The 21858-nt window shown below is 41.0% G+C and overlaps 1 protein-coding gene across 2 annotated transcripts in view; it reads right to left on the bottom strand.

Moving 5' to 3' along the window:
- The window catches only part of FAT3 (FAT atypical cadherin 3), a 436391-nt gene that overhangs the window by 38266 nt on the left and 376267 nt on the right, over nt 1–21858 (bottom strand). For both annotated transcript variants that reach the window (XM_077805390.1, XM_077805398.1), the window contains exons 17-20: nt 20987–21184; nt 17987–18785; nt 6030–6164; nt 4900–5057 (exon numbers count right to left, since the gene is read on the bottom strand). In XM_077805390.1, the coding sequence (XP_077661516.1) occupies nt 4900–5057; nt 6030–6164; nt 17987–18785; nt 20987–21184 (1290 nt within the window). The remainder of the gene's footprint in view (nt 1–4899; nt 5058–6029; nt 6165–17986; nt 18786–20986; nt 21185–21858) is intronic.

Below are 21858 nucleotides of genomic sequence, written 5' to 3'. Positions count from 1 at the left end.
CAAAATCTTTGACAAGGTCCCTCACCAAAGTAAGCTGTCCTGGGATAAGAGGGGATTAGGGATAGGGAACAGCTTCTATATGAGGAGAGATTAAAAAGAATGGGACTTTTTAGCTTGGAAAAGAGACAACTAAGGGGCCATATGATAGAGGTCTATAAAATCATGAATGGTGTGAAGAAAGAGAGTAAGGAAGTACTAGTTACCCCTGCACATAACACAAGAACCAGGGGTCACCCAAATGAAAGTAACAGGCAACAGGTTTAAAACAAGCAAAAGAAAGAACTACTTCATACAATGCACAGTCACCAGGAACTCATTGGCAGGGGATGTTGTGAAGGCCAAAAGTTCAATTGAGTTAAAAAAAGAATTAGATAAGTTGATGGAGGACAGATCCATCAACGGCTATTAGCCAAGATGATCAGTGATGCAACCCCATGCTCTGGGCCTCCTAAGTCTCTAACTGCCAGAAGCTGGGAATGGGCGACAGGGGACGGATCACTCGATGATTAGCTGTTCTGTTCATTCTCTCTGGGGCACCTGGCATTGGCCAGTGTCAGAAGACAGGATACTGGGCTAGATGGACCATTGGTCTGACCCAGTATGGTTGCTCTTATGGCCCTGCTCTGCTACAGACTTCCTGTGTGACCGTGGTGCCTCTGTTTGCCATCTGGGAAATGGGGATAATAGCCCTACATTAAATACATTAAAGATTGTGAGTTGCTCAGATACAACAGGGATGGAGGCTATAAAGTACTTTAGAAAGATAAATGCGCAGACAGTTACAGTGCTTAATGTGCAAGGGAAGAAGGTGTCCTGCTCAAATTGTGACTTCAGCTGCAGTAGGCAAAGCAGGACCTACGTGCTATAAGTAAGAGGGTTGGGAGGGGCTGAGAGCAGGAGGAGTCCTGGTCCCAGCCACCCCCAACTTGCTGGCTACAGAAGCTGGATAGACACACAGGGAGAAATAAACTGCTTCACAAAAACAGGTGAAGCAAGTTACTCCTTCCCCCAGAGCAGGCACTGAGTAAAGAAGAAATTGTTTCTCACTGAGTGACAATTCACCTCTCGTCTCCCCCTGGGGTAGCGCAGCAAGGTGCTGCCCCTTCCTTAGGACAGGCTGTCCAATCTAATTTTTGGTGCTGCATTGAGAGATATGGGGAAACAGAGCTAAAATTTTGTCTGAAGATGGTAAATGCTAGCAAGTGTTATGCAAATCAAATTAAAAGCTGATGCTCAAGTCCAGGGCCTGCAGATTCCCATGCAAATAGCTTTTATGCCTTTGGATCTAAATGGGATGACTAACGGTTTGCTGGTCCAGACCAGACTTCCACTCAGAACTGAGCCTCTGGTGCTACTTTTGCACATACAGCGAGGTGCAAGTTGCCCCATCCTGTGGTTGTACAGTCCGCGGGACCCCAGTGGAGACCCACTCCGATCAAATTAAAGAATGATGCTATAGCTTCACTGCAGGGCAGCCAGTGTTTCTTTAAAGTGGTAATTCCTGAACAGCTGAGTGCTTCCTACCTCAGAACACAACTTACCTTAAAGTCTCTCTCCTTATAGCTGCATGGGCTCTAATGTCAATATATATTTGGATACACGTACGTGCTCTAGCATACAAATATATAAAACTCATGAAATATGTGAAATAGGCAGAGATGTGCAGAGGTGCTTCGTAAGGGTGATGCAAATTGGTACATTTTGATTGTTTCATTCAATAAGCAAAATGAATATTATAAATTACATTAAAATATTAGCCTGGCAGAGGGGCTTGGATCTGTACATCAACACAGGTAATAAAATGATCAAATGGTTCTTCTCAAACCACCTCAGGCTTGCATAGTCCATCTACAATCACATACCATAAATACAACATGATGCCTGCTGATCTATCTAGGGAAATGTTTTGTTACATTTCAGGTTTATGTGTGTAAAATGGTATATTTAATACTGAAATATTACTTGCTTCAACTCTAGCAACACCTGGGATCACACCCAAGCTTCAATCTTATCCTGCATGAGGTGATGTTGTAATAATAAGTTACAATGTATAAAATTCACTTAACTAAGCTGTGCAAAGTTTCACATTGACTGTCTGGACTAAAAAACATATGATCACCTTATACTATTCAACAGTTACATTTATTGCATGACAGGAAAGTCAGTCTTTATTTTTTTAATCTCTGATTTTATAAACCAAGCGGGACTTAAATGAGGATTCTCATCCAAAATGGCCTAATCTTGGTTAACCTTATTACTTTTCACTGATAGAATTACACGAGAGAAAGGAACGCATGATGCAATTCTCTGCATGTGTAATCATTCCCAGGGAAAATGCAACTGAATGACATCTCATTTTGCTCCAACAGCTTAAAATCAGGAGGCATACATCTGAAATAATTTACTTTTAGAATGGCTGACGTCTCTAAATCAATGGATAAATTGCTTCATCTGAAACAACAAAATAAATAACACCCTTATTATATCAACGTACTATAACTAGTAAGCTTTGAACAGGATGGTAGACAAGCAGTTTGTTCAATTAAATTGATTATTCAGTGAAGAAGGACCCTGTGTTATGATTATGAAGCATTTCCATCCCTTGAGTTATCATAAACGTATGAGCTTCCAAAATTAAGCTGGTCACTTAAACATTAAAGACCTTATTGTGCTATCAATTTTTAAGTAGATATCTGTGGTGGTGGTGGTGAAGGCCTATTTCAAAATCAATGGTACAATATGCCTTAAATATCTCTTTTGGCCTGAAGAGAGTTTCACACAAAGCCCTAAAATTGGTAACATTAATATTGTTCCATTTTCTACCCTCATTTAGGGCTTGATTCTGTGAAGTGCTGAGCCATCTGGCTCTGATCCAGCAAAGCACCTAAGCATGTGCTTAAAACTTAGTATGTGTATAGTCTCAATGACTTCATGTGTATGAAAATAAACAAATGTTTCAGTGCTTTGTTGGATTGGATCAGAGTGCTCTGCACACTGCGGGATCAATCCATTATCCCCTTCTTTGGAATAGCTCAGCAGATTTAACTTAATTGAAAGCAATACTCAAATCTTCTGAATAACAGTCTCACATTTAGAGACCTCTGTCTAGTCTATCAATCCTAGATACCCATATGACCGATAGTGTTTGAGTGGCTCACAATCTTTAATACTCACAACACCCATTTTACAGATAGCATCAATTTTTCAAAGGTGCCTAAGAGATTTAGGAGCCAAATCCCATTTTCACAATTGGCTTAGGAGTCTAGTTCTCAAATGGGCTAAAGATGCTTTGAAAAATTTGGCCTAAGTGAATTGCCCAAGATGGCACAAAGTCCATGACAGAACAGCGAAAGGAATCCAAATCTCCATATCATACCCTAACCACTGGAGTATGCTTTCTCTCTATTTTAGGTTTTCTTAAGTGTCTGTCACCATAGTACCCAAGCCCCTGTTGGTAATGTTAACTAAATGTGTGATCCATTGAAATGATAGGCACTATACGAATGTGGGATTATCATCTGAGTATTGCATACGCATTACAGACAGGGCTAATTGAGCCATCTATTGTCAACGTTGCCTGACACTTCTCATCATAAGATCCTATTTTCAGTTTCTTACAACTTTACCAAACTTTAATTATTCAGGATGAAGTTTTATTTATGAGTGTCTGCTTCAGGTTGAATTTTTTTGGGAAACTTCATCCAAAGTAGTTCAGCCATTTCCAAGAACGAGATTAGGAAAAAGACAGAATTTTTGTCCATGTTAAACTCTTATTTGGAAACCACTAGCACCCTCATATTTGAAAATTCAAGCAATGGCCTTTTTTTACATCTCCAAACAATTAGGTCTCATACAAGCCTGAGCTGTGCTGATTTCCCTGCTCTCCTTGCCCCAGGTGAAAGGCACAATACTTGTACTCATGAAACATTTTTTGTATTTAAGCACAACAGCTAAAGAGATATTTGCTGTACACTAAAAATTGCTGTCACTGTTTTAAATTTACCTGAACATTCAAACAAACAAAAAAAAAATAATCCAAAAATTGCAAACACAAATACAAAATGCTTTGTACCATTTCTTCCACTGCTGATTTACAGTACATGGGAAAGATACAATCGGTCACATTGTCTTCATTCATTGCCTTCGGGATTCCAGCAGAAGTATTATACATGGAGGCTGTTGGAACTGTTTATCCTTCTCATTTATCCTGCTCTACAGAAATTTGGCCTTCCATAGAACCACACTTTAGGCAGTTCAGCAAAGAGTCAAAGTCATAGAGACTTCATTCAATACAGTAGGTATCTTCACCTACCCCCAGCCTTCTGGAAGAACAATCATAACTCTCTGATTCGATAAGCCACCTCATTCAAGCAGAGAAGCTTTTCTTAAAAAATAAAAAAAAAAAGTTTTTGAAATTAACTGTGATTCAGCGGTATGAAGGCTCATTTTCCAATCACACAGATGCAGAGGAAAAACAGCCTTTTCAACAAGTGTGGCTTAGAATACACAATCATCTGAATGGCCAGGTCTTACATCTCAAGTAGATCGGCTCTTGCGCCTAGTCACATAGAATCATAGAATATCAGGGTTGGAAGGGACCTCAGGAAGTCATCTAGTCCAACCCCCTGCTCAAAGCAGGACCAATCGATACAATGGTCATATAAGATAAAGCACCCAATGGTCCATATTCAAAGAATACTACTACTGCAATGCATATCAAGCTGCTTTTTTGTTTGTTGTTTTTGTTGAAATTGCTGCTTTTCCCTGTTACCATGAAACAGATCAATCTTCATCTTCTCAATCCACAGTTGAAATGAGAACAACATTCCCCAAAGCAAGATCCAATGAGAAAACATATAATCAAGAAAATAAGTGCAGGAAAGATAACATTTTAATTACCTTCAGAATTATACAGGGATTCGCTCTGGTGTACATTATAATCCCATTGCTTTGCAAGGTTCGTAGACGCAGAGCCAGCTTGAATTCTTCTTTCTTGCTATTTTCAGAAACCCGGTATTTGATGTAACTATTCCCAGCAAAACTAAGGGAAGTGTGCCCTGAAACAACCATTTTGAGAAGATACATATTCTTTTAATGTTCAGAAATGAGCAGAGACACATGAAATTATCCTACAATTGCAAATGAAGTTAGTTACAGAACACAGGTAGCTAACAAAGAAGAAACTTTTAAATAAAACCCACCATTGACTGATCAAAAACTTGTCTCCATTGCAAACCACACACCACAGATTTGGGGAGAAATCTAATAATTTATAATTATAATTTCCTAATAAGGGGGAAAATCCAGCTCACCATTCTCAGACAAGAAGCCTTGTTGACTTCATTGGAACTACTGGCAGGTGTAAGGTGAGAAGGATTTAGCTCTAGCAGAGCACCAGAAATCAGAATTTGCTGGGGAATCTGCACCCTCTGTTAGCATCAGGATATTTCTGACTCCGAGTCCTACTCAAAGCCCATTGAAGTCAATGGAAATGGTCTGCTTGACTTTGCATTAGGACCCTGGTGCCTGGTGGTTAACATAAATTGAACAAAATGTACAAAGTTCCTGAAATGTTTTTTTCAAGATACCATGGTATTTTTATCACAAAAATTACAAACTTTATGAATGTTAATAACAAGTAAAACCTTGAATTAATATCTCCTAAAGGATCCCAAAGTGCTTTGCCGCTAGCAGGGCAGTATTCAATGACAGCAGTTCTCTAGAAAGAACTGTCTTCTCAAAAGTCCCATGTTTTACTGATTTGGGGCACCATCCTGATCAGATTCAGTCAATGGGAGTTTTGTTTGTGGAAGCAGAATCGGGTATATATGCAGTACCAGGTTTGGACAACCAGTTTCTTTTACAACATTCATAAGTAAATGAGCGAGACCAGATCCTGGGAGGTGTGCATACACAACTCCCATTGACTTCAATAGCAACTCTCCATATTATGATACAACGGCTGCACTTCTTATATAAAAATCACACTTTTAAGTATTTCCTGGTTACTCTTTTGGGGGAATCTGCACCTGAACATTCTCCGAGCTTCCCTGGTGGGCACTGGCAGATGAATGGCCTTCGACTAGCTTCGTACCCCACACACTGCATGTCCCCTGGACATGGCTTCTCCATACAGGGATCGCTGGACCCAGGACACAGCCCTCCTGTGACCAATTGAAACATGTTGTTAAGAATACGTCAAACATGCACCTTGGCAACAGGAAGCAGAAAGAGACTTAAAAATTGTAACAGAATTTAAATCTAGATTGTAAACTCTTTGGGTCACAGATGTCTTTTAAATAAGTGTGCGTACTGTGCCTAGCATAATGGGGTGCTGGTCCTTGAGTGGGTGCTTAGGTGCTGCTATAAGACAAATCAATAAATAATAATAATAAACAATTATGACCAATTGACTGGTGTCATGATGGCTTTGCCAGTGTTTTCGTTCCAAACCCCCTCTCTGAAGGGGATATAGAGCTGACCCATGAAACACATTAGTAGGGGCTACAAGCTTCTTTTGCCTTGCCTTAAGTTGGGAGAATTCTGTGCAGGCAGGAAGGACAGCCACGCCCAGGCTGCACAGTGTAAGGAGAGCTCCTTGTGCAGGTGGTACTGCAGTATCCTCATGCTCCACAATGGCATGCTGATCCTTCCAGAAGGGGAAAGCAATCCCATAAAGCTGGACACACTGCTAGGCACCACAAATCCTGCTCCCTTCCTCCCAAATTGGGCTGCATAAACTACACTGCATCTGGGATCCTGGACAAAAAAGGAGGAATGGACAGGATTTTTCTGTCTTTGAAGCTACATATTATCCTGCAACGGATTCAGGGTGGAGATTTTTTTTTTTAATTTAAAAAATAATCGGATGGGTTATTTTAAATGATATATTTTTAAGACAGGAGAAGTTTAACACTCTAAATAGCTAGCTTCAATTTACAGACTTAAATTGGGCAAAATAATCCTTAAAATACTCAAACCGTATTTAGTGGCATATGTAAACGGGTTAAAATTACTTAAACTTTGAAAAGCCCTGACAGCTGATGTACCGTCAGTACTTTCATAAAGATTCTGACTAGGTTTGCCAACCCGGGACACAATTTTGGTTTGACTTCTATCCATGAAGATCTCCCGCTGACTGCAAAGGGTAGTCTGGAGGAAGAACTGAGTCCCCGAGGTGTAAACCTTGATTAAAATCTTTCCTTACAACACAGGCACTGCAAGCACTTCAAAAAATCCCTAAATATGTTAACACCCAACAAATTCAGATGGCTGCTAAGGGCTTGATTTAAAGCTAATGGAAGTCAATGGAAAGTTCCCATTTAATTTAATGGATTCTGGATCGGGACCTTATTTTGTCTTTTTAAAAGCCCTTAAAATACATATATATTTAAATTACCTCAGTCTGGAAAGGCCTGTAAACACTGTAAACCACAATACAAATGACCACACAGCCTCTGAGGGAGCCACTGAAGCTCAACATATCAATCCTCAAATGCTTCTAGAAAGAGAGACTTTCTTTTTAGACACCACAAAGAAATGTAAAGGAAATTAACATGCACTGGGCCAAGTTCTGCCCTTGGATGAGTTTGTGGGACTTCTAGTGAAATACATGTGGTTGTGCACAGACTTGGAAAATGGCACGCCTGCCTATGCTTGGGATTTATTTGCTTCTGTTGATTTGTATTTAGGGCTTGAACAGAGAGAGGGCCAGTGGTAGGGGATGGATAGGGTTAGCACTTCCTCGTCTGTCAAACTTAAATTAAAATCTGCTCTGAGATGTATAAGGACAGTCCCCCTTACTGAATATTTGCTGTTCCTGCTTTGTGTCACAACCTTAATGCAATTTGAATCTGGGGTTTTTTTTTAGTGCATTTATTTTATTTACAGTGTATAAAGAAAGTAATGAACTTCTAATAGAGCAATCCCCTCCTACCCCTTGCAGTTATGAAAGAGACAACGTTACTAACACACTTCTGTACAAGCCAAGCAGGGCTCAGACTAAGCATAGCTCAAGTTACCTGTCACTGTAGGTATTTTCTGGAAACAGACAACTTATTACTGTAGGTTTCAAAGTGGAGATGGTCTGCCTATAAATATGGCAGAGACTATAAATGTCTATGCTTGGTGAGCAACACAGTCAGTTTAATCTTTTTACACCTCCCCTCCTTTGTCAAACATTTGTTTGAGATGTCTGTGCAGGAAATGAGCACTGATGTAAAATGATACATGGCAATCATTATTAATCAGTGTAATAGGGTATATTAACATGCATAATAACGAAGCAGAGCTCTGTGTAAGCACAAAAGCATGCCTCTTTCACCGTCAGAAATTGGTCCAATAAAAGATCTTATTTCGCCCACTTTGCCTCTCATGAATAATACTAGTATATACTATCACATTTCAATTCCTATTGATACTAATAGGGATGAAATCAACAGGCTTCTATGGAAATTTAATTTAATAGGGTTCTATAGAAAATATTATAAAACGACAGAATTTAACTGAGAATGAGATATTTTCCATAGGTGTTTTTGGGTGTCTGTTTTCTTTTTAAGAAACAACAATCCTACAGAATTCTATAGCAGGGACATAATTCTCTAGAGAATGGCAAAAATGTTCCATAGAAAGGTTATAATTTACTGTTTAATTCCATCAGCTATATCAATACATTCTTATTAGGTGTATGCTCTATCTGCACAGTACATCTGTTCTTTCAACGCACTTACACCTTTTGTAAGGTAGTAATTTAAGTGAGCCTCTCTGTAGCTGACAAATAGACAAGTCACTTGGGCAAAAACCCCAGAGCTTGTGAATATGCTGAGATTTCAGAATGTGGCACTGCACATTTTCACAACCCTTTAACCTTTGATTAAAATCTCTGACATTAAGCAATAAATCAATACTTGACTTCTCTATCACTCTCTGCCACTTTTTAGCTGATTCTAACTCTTGATTTGTGGTTCAGATTCATCATTCCATGGTTCAAAAGTATATGGAAAGAATCTAATATATTTATTATCACTGTGAAGATGTAAGCTTACGCTGGCAGACCACGAATGGTTTTTTTAGATAAACTACAAGAAAATCAACTTTGTATTCATCCTGTGGATTTCACAGCTGTGACAGAAGTTTTAAAATATTCAAACCTGGGAGAAGAAATGTTTTATGCCTATCTGTATGATTATAAGTGCATAAGCTACAAATCATGCACTGCTGTATTGCATTGTTTTGGCTAATGTGCATGTTCAGGCTGATTTCATAACTGCACTGAGTAAAACTGTAAAATAATTCACGGATATGTTATCCATTGTCAAAGATTTACAGCCAGAGTTGAAATACAATAATTTAGTTGTCACATTTCCACTCTGAAGTCCAGCATTTTTACCATTCTTTGTTCTTTCCAAAAGAGATTCAACGATATGGATTAGGATTGATTTTCTTTCCCCTCGGCAAGTCCTGAAAATCCATGGCATTCCCATGTAACTCACATTACTATTAATAAATTTGTTTCCAAGAAGGTATTGCATAGAAACATGGGGTTAGGGTCAACCAGTAATGGACAGGAAATTTTGGGAGGGGTCTGCCTGATTTTGACAGATAATCTCTGTTTATTGCTCTAGAAAGAAGTGGAACTACTCCAAGGTCCCTGCCAGTATGATGAAGAGGAAAATACTTTCTCATTTCTAAATGTGGCAATTACTTTATCCCTGTACATATAAGCAGGAATCACCCAGAACCATGCAATTCCATTTGCAGTGTTGCCAAGTCTTGGTGATTTGTGTTTTTCTGAAAGCCCCAGCTCCTGGATACATGTGATTATCTAAAAAAATCTCAGATTTCATTTTAAAAAGTAAACGTTTAACTTTCTTGGTTGCAGAGAAAAAATTGAAAGTGACTCCTGAAGGCTAACAATACCAAGGCAAATAAAAAGAACCCCAAACTTATTATTGTAAAAAAAAAAAAACTTAAATTTTTTAAGACAATCTTATGATTTTTTGGTGGGGGGGTCTGACTCATAATTTTTGAATGCTTGGGTTGGCCATACTGCAATTGTACTCTTGGACTAGGGTGACCAGGCATCTTAGTCTGTTCTAATGTAACTGGGAATTTGTCCTGGTGTTAGTGGAACTGGCTGGGATATCTGACCACCTCTGCTGGCTCCAAATTCTCCCCAGCTCCTTCCAGTCTGTAGCAATTCCCACTCTGTCTGTCTCTACTTGCCTCACACTCCTCTGGGCCTCATTCCTCATATTTTATACCAGCTCTCTGCAACATCCCCTACCTCAATGCTCTATCAACAGCAGCTTCTCCTCATTGATCGCATTATGTAGTACCATAAGGGAATCCCATCTCCTCTACAACCCAGTGACAATTCCTTTCTTCCTCTTAAAAATCACACCCCTTTCACTCCAGGGCCAAGTCTCTCTCAAACCACAGCTCTTCTAAAATCTGAGCCACATGGATTCTGCTGATACCTTGTGGGGCACAGAATTCCAAAGGTTTGATTACCCTGAAAAAAGTCTGACCTTGCAAGTAATCTGTACTTCAGTGGCTCAAAAGCACTGTGGTTCAAAGAGCAATGGACTACAGTCAACTTTTTCCAACCTTGGGTGATGCACTGGCTTCAAAGGCAGCGTACATGTTTTAGGGGAGAGACCTCAGTATTAATGCAAAAATGATATTAATTATGTCATAACAACTTATTTTTTATTAGGTCATTACAAACGTTCATGGAGGATAAGTCCATCAATGGCTATTAGCCAGGGGTGAAAGTAACTTAAAGGATTTACCGGTACTCTGGAGTCCTGATGAGGGGGTGGGGCCTCAACTGGAAGAGGCGGGGCCTTTAAATCCCCAGGCTTTTTAAATCAGGATTTAAAGGGCCTGGGGCTAGGTCTGTGGGAGCAGCAGCTGGGAGCCCCGGGCCCTTTAAATCACCCCCTCAGCTCCCAGCTGCAGAGGCAACTGAGAGCCCTGGGATTCGGGGGTGATTTAAAGGGGGCTATTTAAAGGGTCTGGGGCCACCGCTACCGCCCCAGCCCTTTAACTTGCCACTGAAGCCCCGCTGCTGCTACCCCAGGGCTCTGGCAACAAGGCTCCAGGAACAATTTAAAGGGCCTGGGCTGGATTAACTTTTTGGGGGCCTGGCACCAAACATATCTGAGGGCCCCCCCTGGGGAAAGAAGAGGCCAGGGGCAAGAGCACAGCTGGGCATGGTGGTGGTGGGGGGGAAGGATTGGTCCACAGCTGGAGTGAGGCAGAGGCAGGGGCCGGGGCAAGATTAGCACATTGAGGCATGGGGGGAGAATTAGTCCCTGCTGACTGGAGCAAGGCAGGGGCTGGGGGCAAAAACTCAGTGGGGCGGGAGCTAGGGTTGGTCCTTGGAGCAAGGGAGGGGCTGGGGTTAAACTGCAAGGGCAGCAGGGCTGGGGAGGGGGTAAACAGGATCCCCCACACATACCCCTGCCCACATAGAGTGGGTACCTAACTTCTCCCTGGTTCTAGCCCATTCTCTTTGTCTCTCTCTGCACCAAGCTGAGGATGGGGGTGCACTGAGAACAGGGCTGGGGATGTAAGGTCTGGGAGGGAGTTAGGGTGCAGGAGCAGGCTGGGGGTTGCAGGGTCTGTCCTAGAATGAGGGAGGGGGCTCAGGGTTGGGGCAGGAGGTTGGGGTGTGGAGCGCTTACCTGGGGCAGCTCCCATTTGGTGCAAGGGGTGCAGGTGGGTATGTGGGGTGGGGGAGGGTGCTGGAGCTCCCGTTTGGTGCTCAGGGTAGGGGTGGAGATGTGGAGGGGTGCAGGAGTCAGGGCATGGGGTGTGGAAGGATGCAGAAGTCAGGGCAGAGGGCTGGGGGTATGGGCTGGGGTCGTGGGGGCTGTGAGGGGGGTGCAGGAGTCAGGGCAGAGGGCTGGGGATGTGGGCTGGGGTCGCTCCCAGCTCCCTGCCCTGAGCGGCTCATGGCAGGGGGTATGCCCTGATTCCACCCCCTTCCCCAAGGCCCCGCCCCTGCCTCTTCTCTGCTTCCTCATGCCAGCAAACAGCTGATTGGGCAGCAGGGAGAGAGAGTGAGAGGGGGCGGGGGAACGCAGCACACTGGGGGAAGAGGAGGGGGAGGGGGGAGCTGGGCTGCCAGCGGAGCCTGCCCTGCAGCAGCAGAACAGAGCCCCGGGAGAAGGCAGCACCAAGCTTCTGCCCCCATAGGAGAGAACGGGGGGTGGAGAAGAGCGGCCAGGGCCCCTTCTGAGAATGGGCCCTTTAAATAGCTGCTGGAGCCCCACCGCCGCTACCCCAGGGCTCTGGCAGCGGGGCTCTGGTGGAAATTTAAAGGGCCTGGGGCTCCAGCCGCTGCTGGGAGCCCCAGGCCCTTTCAGTTGTCGCCTGGGGAAGCCGGTCCGCCCCGGTACGGCACACCGACTCTTGCCGGTATGCCGTACCGGGGCGTACCGGCTTACCTGCACCTCTGCTATTAGCCAGGATGGACAGGGATGGTGTCCCTAACTTCTGTTTGCCAGAAGCTGGGAATGGGCGACGGGGTGGATCACTTGATGATCACCTGCTCCGTTCATTCCCTCTGGGGCACCTGGCATTGGTCATTGTTGGAAGACAGAATAGTAGGCTAGACGGACCTTTGGTCTGACCCAGTGTGGCCGTTCTCATGTTCTTAAACTTGTTTAGATGTTTACTGAATATTAAGATATAACTACAAATATGTTATAGCCAGGATGCTTGGAAATATAACAATACACATGTTTACCTAGTTATGTTACAAAATGTTAAAGCTAATCAAAGAAATTCAGGAAGATTTCTACTCCTATTTCCCAAGGACAAGCAAACATCAAGATGACAAACCATGTAAAACATTCATGTTTTAGGAAGAAACCTGAATATGATTGGAATGTAGGGTGTGTTACCAGAGCGATACATCTAGGTACCTTGGGGGTTCTACCAATCTCCACCCTCTTGCAAGAAAACTTACTTGTGTTCTTAAAACCTTCAGAGAAAAACATGTTGTTGGAGATGTTTTAAACTTTTGTTTATTTCTTAAATGTTGAAATGGCAAACACCTTTGGAGATGTATGTTTGCAAAGATATCTAAATGTAGGAATAGTAAGATGTTTAATATACAAATATAGCAAGGTCATTTGATGCTATAACTGTGTACTAATATAAGAAGCCATTTAAGTATAGAATATTCATATTAATAGGATGCTAATTAATTACTGGCAGTGTGCAAGCAAACCCTCATCCAACTCCAGAAGACAAGAATCATCTCTTCTAAAACTATGACAAGAATCAACACATTTTTATATTATTTAAGTTGTAAAAAAAAACTTTCTAAAGGTTATTTAATTTTAAAAGACTGTTTGGAGAACTGAAATCTTTTATATAAAGAACATGAGTGTTTGGACTGTTTCAAAACAGAATTTCATTTTCTAGTAAAGTTGAAAGAATATCTCAGAAGATGGATCAAATAAAAAGAAACAGTTAAAACTAGCTTTGACAGTTATCTGATGCTTTCGTCCACAAGAAGAACAAAGGCGATGAAAGAAACGTTGCATATTTATTAAACAGGTTGTATATTCAGGAGCTGAAGGTGTCACCTAAGCCAAACCTGAAGGCATCAAGCCAATGAAAAGGTGACAGCAACCAACTTTGAATCTTCAACAAGCCTATGTCTTTTCCTGTAAATTTCCTAAAAATCGGAAGGCGATGCATATAAAAGAGTCAAAGTGAGCACCGCTCATACACACACTCCCTGCTATTCTGCTTAGACAGCAAACACTCCACAACTTATGCTGTGTATCTCTACAAGCTAGCTGCCACAGACAATTGAGAAAAACAGAAAAGACTCAAGAAGAAACCAACCCAAGGAAGACCTCCCCGAACTTCAACATGCACAGGTGATAGAAGTTAACTAAAACACTGACAATGGATTAGATTTCAATTCATATAATGATTTTATTGGGATACTGAATGCTATTGTAACATAAAATATTAACAGTTTCTCCTGATAATCACCAGCTGGTTAGGCCATGTATTACTGGAGAGAAGATGGGATAAACACTGGTAATCAGAGAAATAGTGGGATTTAATTACACTTCCGATTCTTAATATTTGTAATTGCCCTGTTTTAAGATAGCTTCTTTTAATTAACTAATTTCAATATTTCCTTTGATTTCAGAGGATTTAGTTAAGATTGCTTACTTTGCCCAACTACAAACTGCTTAGTTATTAACAACAACCAGACATGCTTCACTTGCCCTTAAACACATTATTTTGCCTGTTTATCCACAGTTTTAAGTATCTAATAAGATACTAAAACTGAATTTACAATAATTTGGGATAATAATATACTTTGTCTTAACTTACCAAAAAACAAAAAGCACCCCACCATCGCCCAGGGAATCCATTCTCAAAGGTGAAATCTCGGCTACAAGACCTCCATAGAACAATATAATATAGGAGAGATTGTAATGGAAGTATCAGTATTGTTATATCTGTTCTCTCATTTGTGTTATTTAATTTAATACTTTCTCTTTTTTTTTCACTAGTAAAATGACCACAATTAATAACTGATTATTTTGCTTGGTCTTAATCATGGTATCTCCTAAGACACATAAAAGAACCTCTGTGACTAAGTAGGGGGAGTCACACCCATAATATGGCAATAAAAGAAACAATTAGTAAGAGATGGCCTACCCTTTCTCTAAACTAAGTATTTTTAGTAACATTTACAATAAAATTACATGGCGCCCAACAATTAAAATGACCCCCCATACCACACAATGTGTTCGGCACCTTGGAAAAATCAGACCACTTTTATTTAATGCCTAAGCGCAGACTGGATGGGAAGACACTATCCCCCTCTCTCACTCAGCCTTCTTAGCTGTACTACCATGATGGCTTACAAGGGGCAGGATCTGTGTGTAGGCTTTATGGGAGTCAGTTGGTCTTTTGGAGGAATTTGAATGAGCAGAGAGTGGGAGTCTGGCACACTGGTATTGGGACTTGAGTTCAATGGTCAGGACTGGACGCATTGGACCCTGTCATGAGAGGTATCGAGGACCTGTTAGCGGGTGCGGTGCACTCTCAACTCCTACCATGGGACCTGAGGGGGCACAGCTCCTCTAAAAATTGGGCCCCTTTTTTTATTTATTAGTGGCAGAGGATCACAGTGCATTATATTCAGATATTTCTGCCTTCCTGCAGAATGTACCAGGTATATCTCCAAAAGACCTAAAGCTTAGATTCCTTCTTTCCTCCCATGAATTTAGATTTTGGTACAAGACAGAATAATCTATTCCTGTTACACTGTAGAAGAAGCCATATGCACTCTAATATAGATGTGTGAGTTTTCACTTCCACACAACACTTTTGGGGACAGTGTTCACAAGGCTCCTGAATGATTACATTGGAACCATATTCGATCCTCTTCCCTAACACACACATTTTTGTAACCCATGTTTTCAAAAACTGTCGAGTGTAGTGCAAATTATGCTCCTCATAGAAGTTCCTTAACAGGGGCTAGAAATGGGAGTGTGAGCAAGACTGTATGAACAAATCAGTTCCAACAAAACTAACCAACTTTCCCCCCCGTGAATCTTTGTCCTAAAACTAAACTCAGACCAAATCTTTACTTAGTTTTTTTTTTAAAGGATAATGTAACATGAAGTATCATTTTTGCCTCTGAAATACCAAAATACCATGGGAATGGCTGTTTATTCCAGTACTTTTCACATGACTGGATGCAAAAATGCCAGAAATCTCAGGAGTTAGCCTGTTATTGCAAGATTTTTTAGTTATTGACTCTAAAGGTTCAGGCTGAGGCGTCTGAACTTTGGGGCGTTATCCTACCTGAAGTGAGCTGCTGAATCTTTAGAGGTTCACAAGTTACCTGCTTTAATAGTCTCTCAGCATTCTGGTGTTAGATAACTCCGTTTGCTCATAAAGGTAATCTAGGTTATGCACAGCTGGCATGCATAATTTGTGCATATTTGTGACATCTGGCAGTGGGAACTACGTTCCAAGTCTGATACATATTTCAAGAATGTGTGAATTAGCTCAAACTCAGGCTTCCTGGGTTATAACTGAATCTGATCAGTGAAAACATATGCAATATTTTAATAGGTTTGTCATTCTTCAATCTATCAATATTTATTTGGCTAGATCATTAAACTACTCTAGAAACAAATATAGTAGAACACTGATTCTGCTGAATGTGTCTTGCCAAAGCTATCATGTTAAAGGAACCATGAGGAAATCCATCCTAGTATTTTGTGTACTATTTTTCCACTTGCTATATTTATATGCACATAAATATGCAGATACACATTCATTATGGTTTATCATACAGAATACACACATACACACTTCTGAGGAAAGACTGATTAAAAGAACTATCTATGATTTGCTTTAACAAAAACTAAAGAGAGTGAGGCAGGTTAATTTTCTACAAGTATCTGAAGGGAGCAAATGCCACTGACCAAGGTTAACTGCTTTGGGTGGTAAACAAAGGGTATAATTAGCAACAATGGAATGAAAATAAGAATGGGAACATGTAAACTGAATATCAGGAGAAAATTGCTGTCAGTGAGATCTATCAGGCTCCCAAGATAGGTATGGATTCCCCATTGATTGGTACATTTAAAACTAGACTGGACAAAGATACAGTTTCAAGACAGTACAGAATATACTGTACGTAATAGTCCTGCACTGGCCTAGGGGCTTGGCTAGATGATATGATAGCACCATCTATTCTATGGAAGTCTCTATTGCACAGCTTTTGTATAGCTAATAATAGCAGGGACTGTAACATACATCTAAAGCTGTTTGAAACACTTAACACTATCATTTAACAATTAGCCCTTAAATGTGCATAAAAGATCTCGACTCCAATATTCTTATCTTCTCACGTTCGCTGAACTATCAGGGCCCTATTATCTCCCCTCTGCAGGACTCAAGTGACTCCAGCTGAAGTTCCATGCATTGGGGCCTGACCCAATCCCCTCTGAAGTCCATGGTAAGACACTTATTGACTTTAACAGGAGCAAGAGCAAACCCTTAAGGAGGCTAGGTTGTCACACTGAAGATCTGCCATACAGTTCTGAGAGCAAAATGTGGTGCACAGTCTTTATGGGCCGAATTCTTTGCTAAACTGTCACAGCCTCATTGACTTCACAGGAGTTTTGTCCATTGACACCAGCAGAAAACAAAGTCCCGTCTCTCTGTGTATGTTTACAAGAAGGGAGGTTTACATGTATTGATTTTACAGCAGCTTCTTATTTCACTCTTGAGCAAAGTGGAATGAGGAACAGAAAACCACGCAAACAGAAGGAACAGGTCTATTATTATAAGTGCTTGAGGTTTTTTACCTAGTACACAGAAGCAGAAGGAAGATGGGCAACCTAGTGAATATGTTGGCCGTTCCCATATGAAATCCCTTCAAAACTGCGGAACAATTTCATGAACCAGTGCCACTGCTGGGAGCCCCAGGCCCTTTAAATTGCCCCCTGGGGAAGCCGGGCTGTCCCAGTACGGTGCACCGGCTCTTGCCAGTACGCCATACCAGGGCGTACCGGCTTACTTTCACTCTGGTTAAAGGTCATTCTCACTTTCAAAACACTGGGTGCAGTCGCTAAATACTGACTGGCCAGTTTCTGACATGACCACACTTTATGTACTATTCAGTACTGTTACAGATTGGGTGGCAAACCACAGCAGAAGGTTTGTTGATGGCTCTGATTACCATGCCTCCAGCAAAGTGGCCTTTGGTCACAGAAGGTGAAAGTTCACCATCTTCCATTTACATAAATAAACGTGAACAATTCTTAACCACCCTCAGAAATCAATTCCCACCATACATTTGCCACATGCTCTTTAACTAAATGAATTGAACTGCCCCTTCCAATCTGCATCAGAGAAACAAAAACTATCCTAACCCATAATGTGGAAAGATTGAAGGTGAAGAGGGAGTCACACTCACCATTACATGTGCAGCGTACATTTCTGTAGAAACGGGGACACACAAAACTAATTCGCGCTGTGCTATAGGTCATCAGGGAATGGGAATCAATAGACAGGCTTTGTTCGCAGTGCTGCTCCTGACAATCCAGTCCAGAACAATTCTTCTCCAAGATAGCTGAGATGTGAATCACATTTTCTAAGTGTCTCCTTGCATTGGTAAGCTTCTGAATCAAATAAGCAGGCTTATAGAATCCACTGTTGTGCATCTGAACTGCAAACAGCATGTCAAGCTGATTGGTGCCTGCCACAGGCTGAATGCTGATAATGTGCAGGCTATCTTGTTTCTGCGAGAGCACAGCATTTCGCAAGGTGCGCCTGAACCCATGCATGTGGAGCCCCACAAAATCTTCAGGGGAAACGTTCTCAAATCGGATGGTGACCGTGTTCTGCAGCATTTCTTGTATCAGCTGTTCCATGTGGACTATAACATCAATGGGCACTTGGAACCGACCATCGCTAACTGACACGTTCAGCGTGTACTTGCCGTTATCTAGCCCTCCCAGGGCAATGATCTTGCCATCATGGCTGCTAACCTTGAACAGACTTTTCTGCTCTGACTTCAGGGTATAAGTGAGAACGTCATACATATCTTGATCTGTGGCATGAATCTTTCCAATGACACCCCCTGGAAAGTCATCTTCCATGGTGACTATAAAAATCTCCAGTGGAATGGCTGTTGGTTTGTGAATGCTTTCTTCAATGACCCGCACTTGGATGTAACTGTGGGATACCTGTTGGGGCTTCCCAGAATCTTTAGCCTAATTTAATTTGGAAAGAACAAGCACACGCATAAATCACAGTCAATAGTAACAAATCCTCACTCTTCCTCCTCCTCCCTACTACTATATTTATAAAGTCTGTCATCCTGACACTCTTTTCAAAGTACTTTACTAACTATATTCATAAAGGAACTTGGCCCCACATTGCAATGCTGCCACCTCTGATGTGGAATACAAAAACACCTTAGGGAAATGAAGAAAACTGTATCTAAATGAACTGCAGGGGGAAACATATAGGCAGACTGAAATACGACCAGAATACCACAGACAGAACTTGTACTCCGGTATTACATCAATTACCACAAATGCTCAGGTTTTTTATTTTAGTCTCAAATTCCCATTTGAATGATGGCCCGTCCTGCGCATCTGATGGAGCTTTGGTTCAGTACTGACTCAAAGAAGAGAGTGCAACCTACTTAATCATCAAGAATGCTTTCTGCTGGGCATGCTTCAGAAGTTTCTGATCCACCTTGACCCTGCTTAGCTTATGAGGATCTTAGAAAGTTAGGGTTGGCGTTTTTAATACTGCTTTCTGTATTGCTTTACCTAAATCACTCAAGAAACATGCTTGAAATAAAGAAAATTTATCACCCTCCAAAGATGAAATAAGATGCATGTTCTATTACTAACAATAAAATATGAGAGTAGAACTGAGCTTGGACAGCTGACTCTGTGACCCAGAGCACATATGATAGCATCATTTTCACTTTTTAGAGAGAGCAATAGAGCAGGTCTGACAAAAAACTCAAGGCCTTCCTGACAGAAGGCTATGCAAACTTGGATCAATGTCCTTTTTGTGCAGTAATAAAAATGCTCCATTCAGCTCACTATTAAGATTTACTACTCACTCTGAAGGAGAACAGAACAAAAGAACATAGACCTGCCACTTGATCCGAAGAACTTTATTGGAGAATTGAATGTGGTTATAAAAATCAACAAGGAAAAAGAAAAAAATATAGAATGCTAATAAGAATTATATATATACCTTCAGTAGGAGCCCTCTGAAAATCACTCCTTCTCACCCTGAATAGGGCTGGAAAGCCAAAAAGGTCATTTTGTTGACCTGTCCCTCCTCCAAATTTAATGTTAATAAAAACTACAAAGGAGGACTGGTGGTAGAGTGGAGAGAGAGAGGCTCTTCCTTCAGCTACCCTGAACTGTCAGGTATGCTGGTGGGGTCCAAACACTCCAAATAACATTAAAAATGTTTTAATTGTAGAAGCCCTTAAATAAGAAAGGAATGCGAAGGGTCCATTAAGCCTCCAAAAGTCAACCACAATATTTTTCTATATATTTTGATACATTTTAGACTATGATGTCTATCTTTTACTCCATTTATATCACAGTCACAGGTACATAGCTAAAATTGCAACCACATTTCCATTACATATGCTATTTATAGCCTCACCAGAACTTTGCTTAGGAAAATTAGTTTGGCCTAAAAATTGGCAGTTTTATAATAAAGGCTAGGGAAAGGGTTTTTTTATTTCTATAAGGCTTGAGAATAAAATTGGTTTCAGTGCTTATGAGTTTTAGGCTTGCTGCAGAATGACACCCAACTGTTTTCCCCCTGTAAATCATGAAGAGAAGCAGACAATGTACTTTTGAGTTAGACGTCACAAAAATTACTCTGGTTATGAAGCTCCTCGGTAGTGACTTCTATTAGCAGCTCTCTTTTCATCTCCCTTCTAAACTAAACAAACCTGGAAAATTTTCATGAGTTCTTGGTCTGTTTTGGAAAATGTATTACTACATTTATGGACTTAGGAACCAGTGTGATTTCCTTCCCTATAACAATATTTTGTTGTGTGTTTATATGTGCATAAGGTATTTTTTTCCTGGATATTCTATTCCCCTACTTTCCTTCCTGAGCTTTATAAAAAAATAAATGAAAATCTTAAATCATACGCTTGCTACTCACAAATCCCATTCCATACAAATAAAATTGGTAAGGTGGCTGGTTACCTATTTATATTTATATGAAATTGGGTTTGTGAGCAGTGAAGGAAATGTACTGTTTTGTGCACTGTACGTTGCAATGCACTATATTGACTAACTGAATAAAATCAATTAAAAACAAAACAAACAGGCAACATAAAAACATAAAAATAGTGGCAAAAATGACATGACACTAAGAGAATTTTCTTGGTTTGTGCTGATGTGCAATAATAAGGCCATACCTGCACACAGAGCATATATTCAGTTGCTACCATGTGCTTGAAGATAACTGCAGATCTCAAAACTCCATGTGGGTCCAACATAAATTCCTCCTCTTCATTGCCAGTCAGAATGGTAAAGGTAAACGGGGGGCCATTGTGAAAAGAATCGTTGTCTGTCACTACCAGCTGCAAAATGCTTGTGCCCACTGGCTTATTCTCCTTTATGCATATACACAGTGTATAAAGAGAAATTACAATGACGTATCTCACCATATTGTTAAAATAACATTCAGAATACACAGGAAAATGGTTTTTCCACAGCAGTTCCCCATAGCTTTTACATTCCACCCCATTGTGCTCCAGTTACACACATGGAACACGATTCTCTTGGCAGGAAGCACAGAGGTGACTGAGAGCAGAATTTGACACAGATTCTCTAGTGAGGAGTCCAGATTTTGGGCCTTTTTTTTTTTTTTTTTTAACCACCACTGTATCTATTACACATGACCATTATTATTAGTACACTGAATAAAGTGAAGAAAACTTTAATCTCTTGTCGGCTCATCACCTAGCTTAGGGTTGGGCAGCCATAGGTATATTTGGCAGGACCAACACGCATTTACTAGGGTGATGCAGTGCTTTGCCAGTCAGAACATTTAACTGTCCCCAGTACTATGAAGGTAATCATATCAAAAAGCTGTTTCATAAAATTTTTCATGCCTGCATCCCATTGTGATGCAATGTTCATGGTTTTCCCCACAAGATACACTGAAACAGATAACATGGGGTTGCCAGAGATTTAGATTCTCTCCCAACTCCGCCCCCAAAAACCTACCCCAAAGAGAGCTCTGACCCTGTAAAGGGAGAAGTGCTAGAGACTCCATGAAGTCTCT

This window comes from Eretmochelys imbricata, chromosome 1 (genome assembly GCF_965152235.1).
Source record: "Eretmochelys imbricata isolate rEreImb1 chromosome 1, rEreImb1.hap1, whole genome shotgun sequence".
Taxonomy (NCBI): domain Eukaryota; kingdom Metazoa; phylum Chordata; order Testudines; family Cheloniidae; genus Eretmochelys; species Eretmochelys imbricata.
This window is presented reverse-complemented; position numbering and strand designations above follow the sequence as displayed.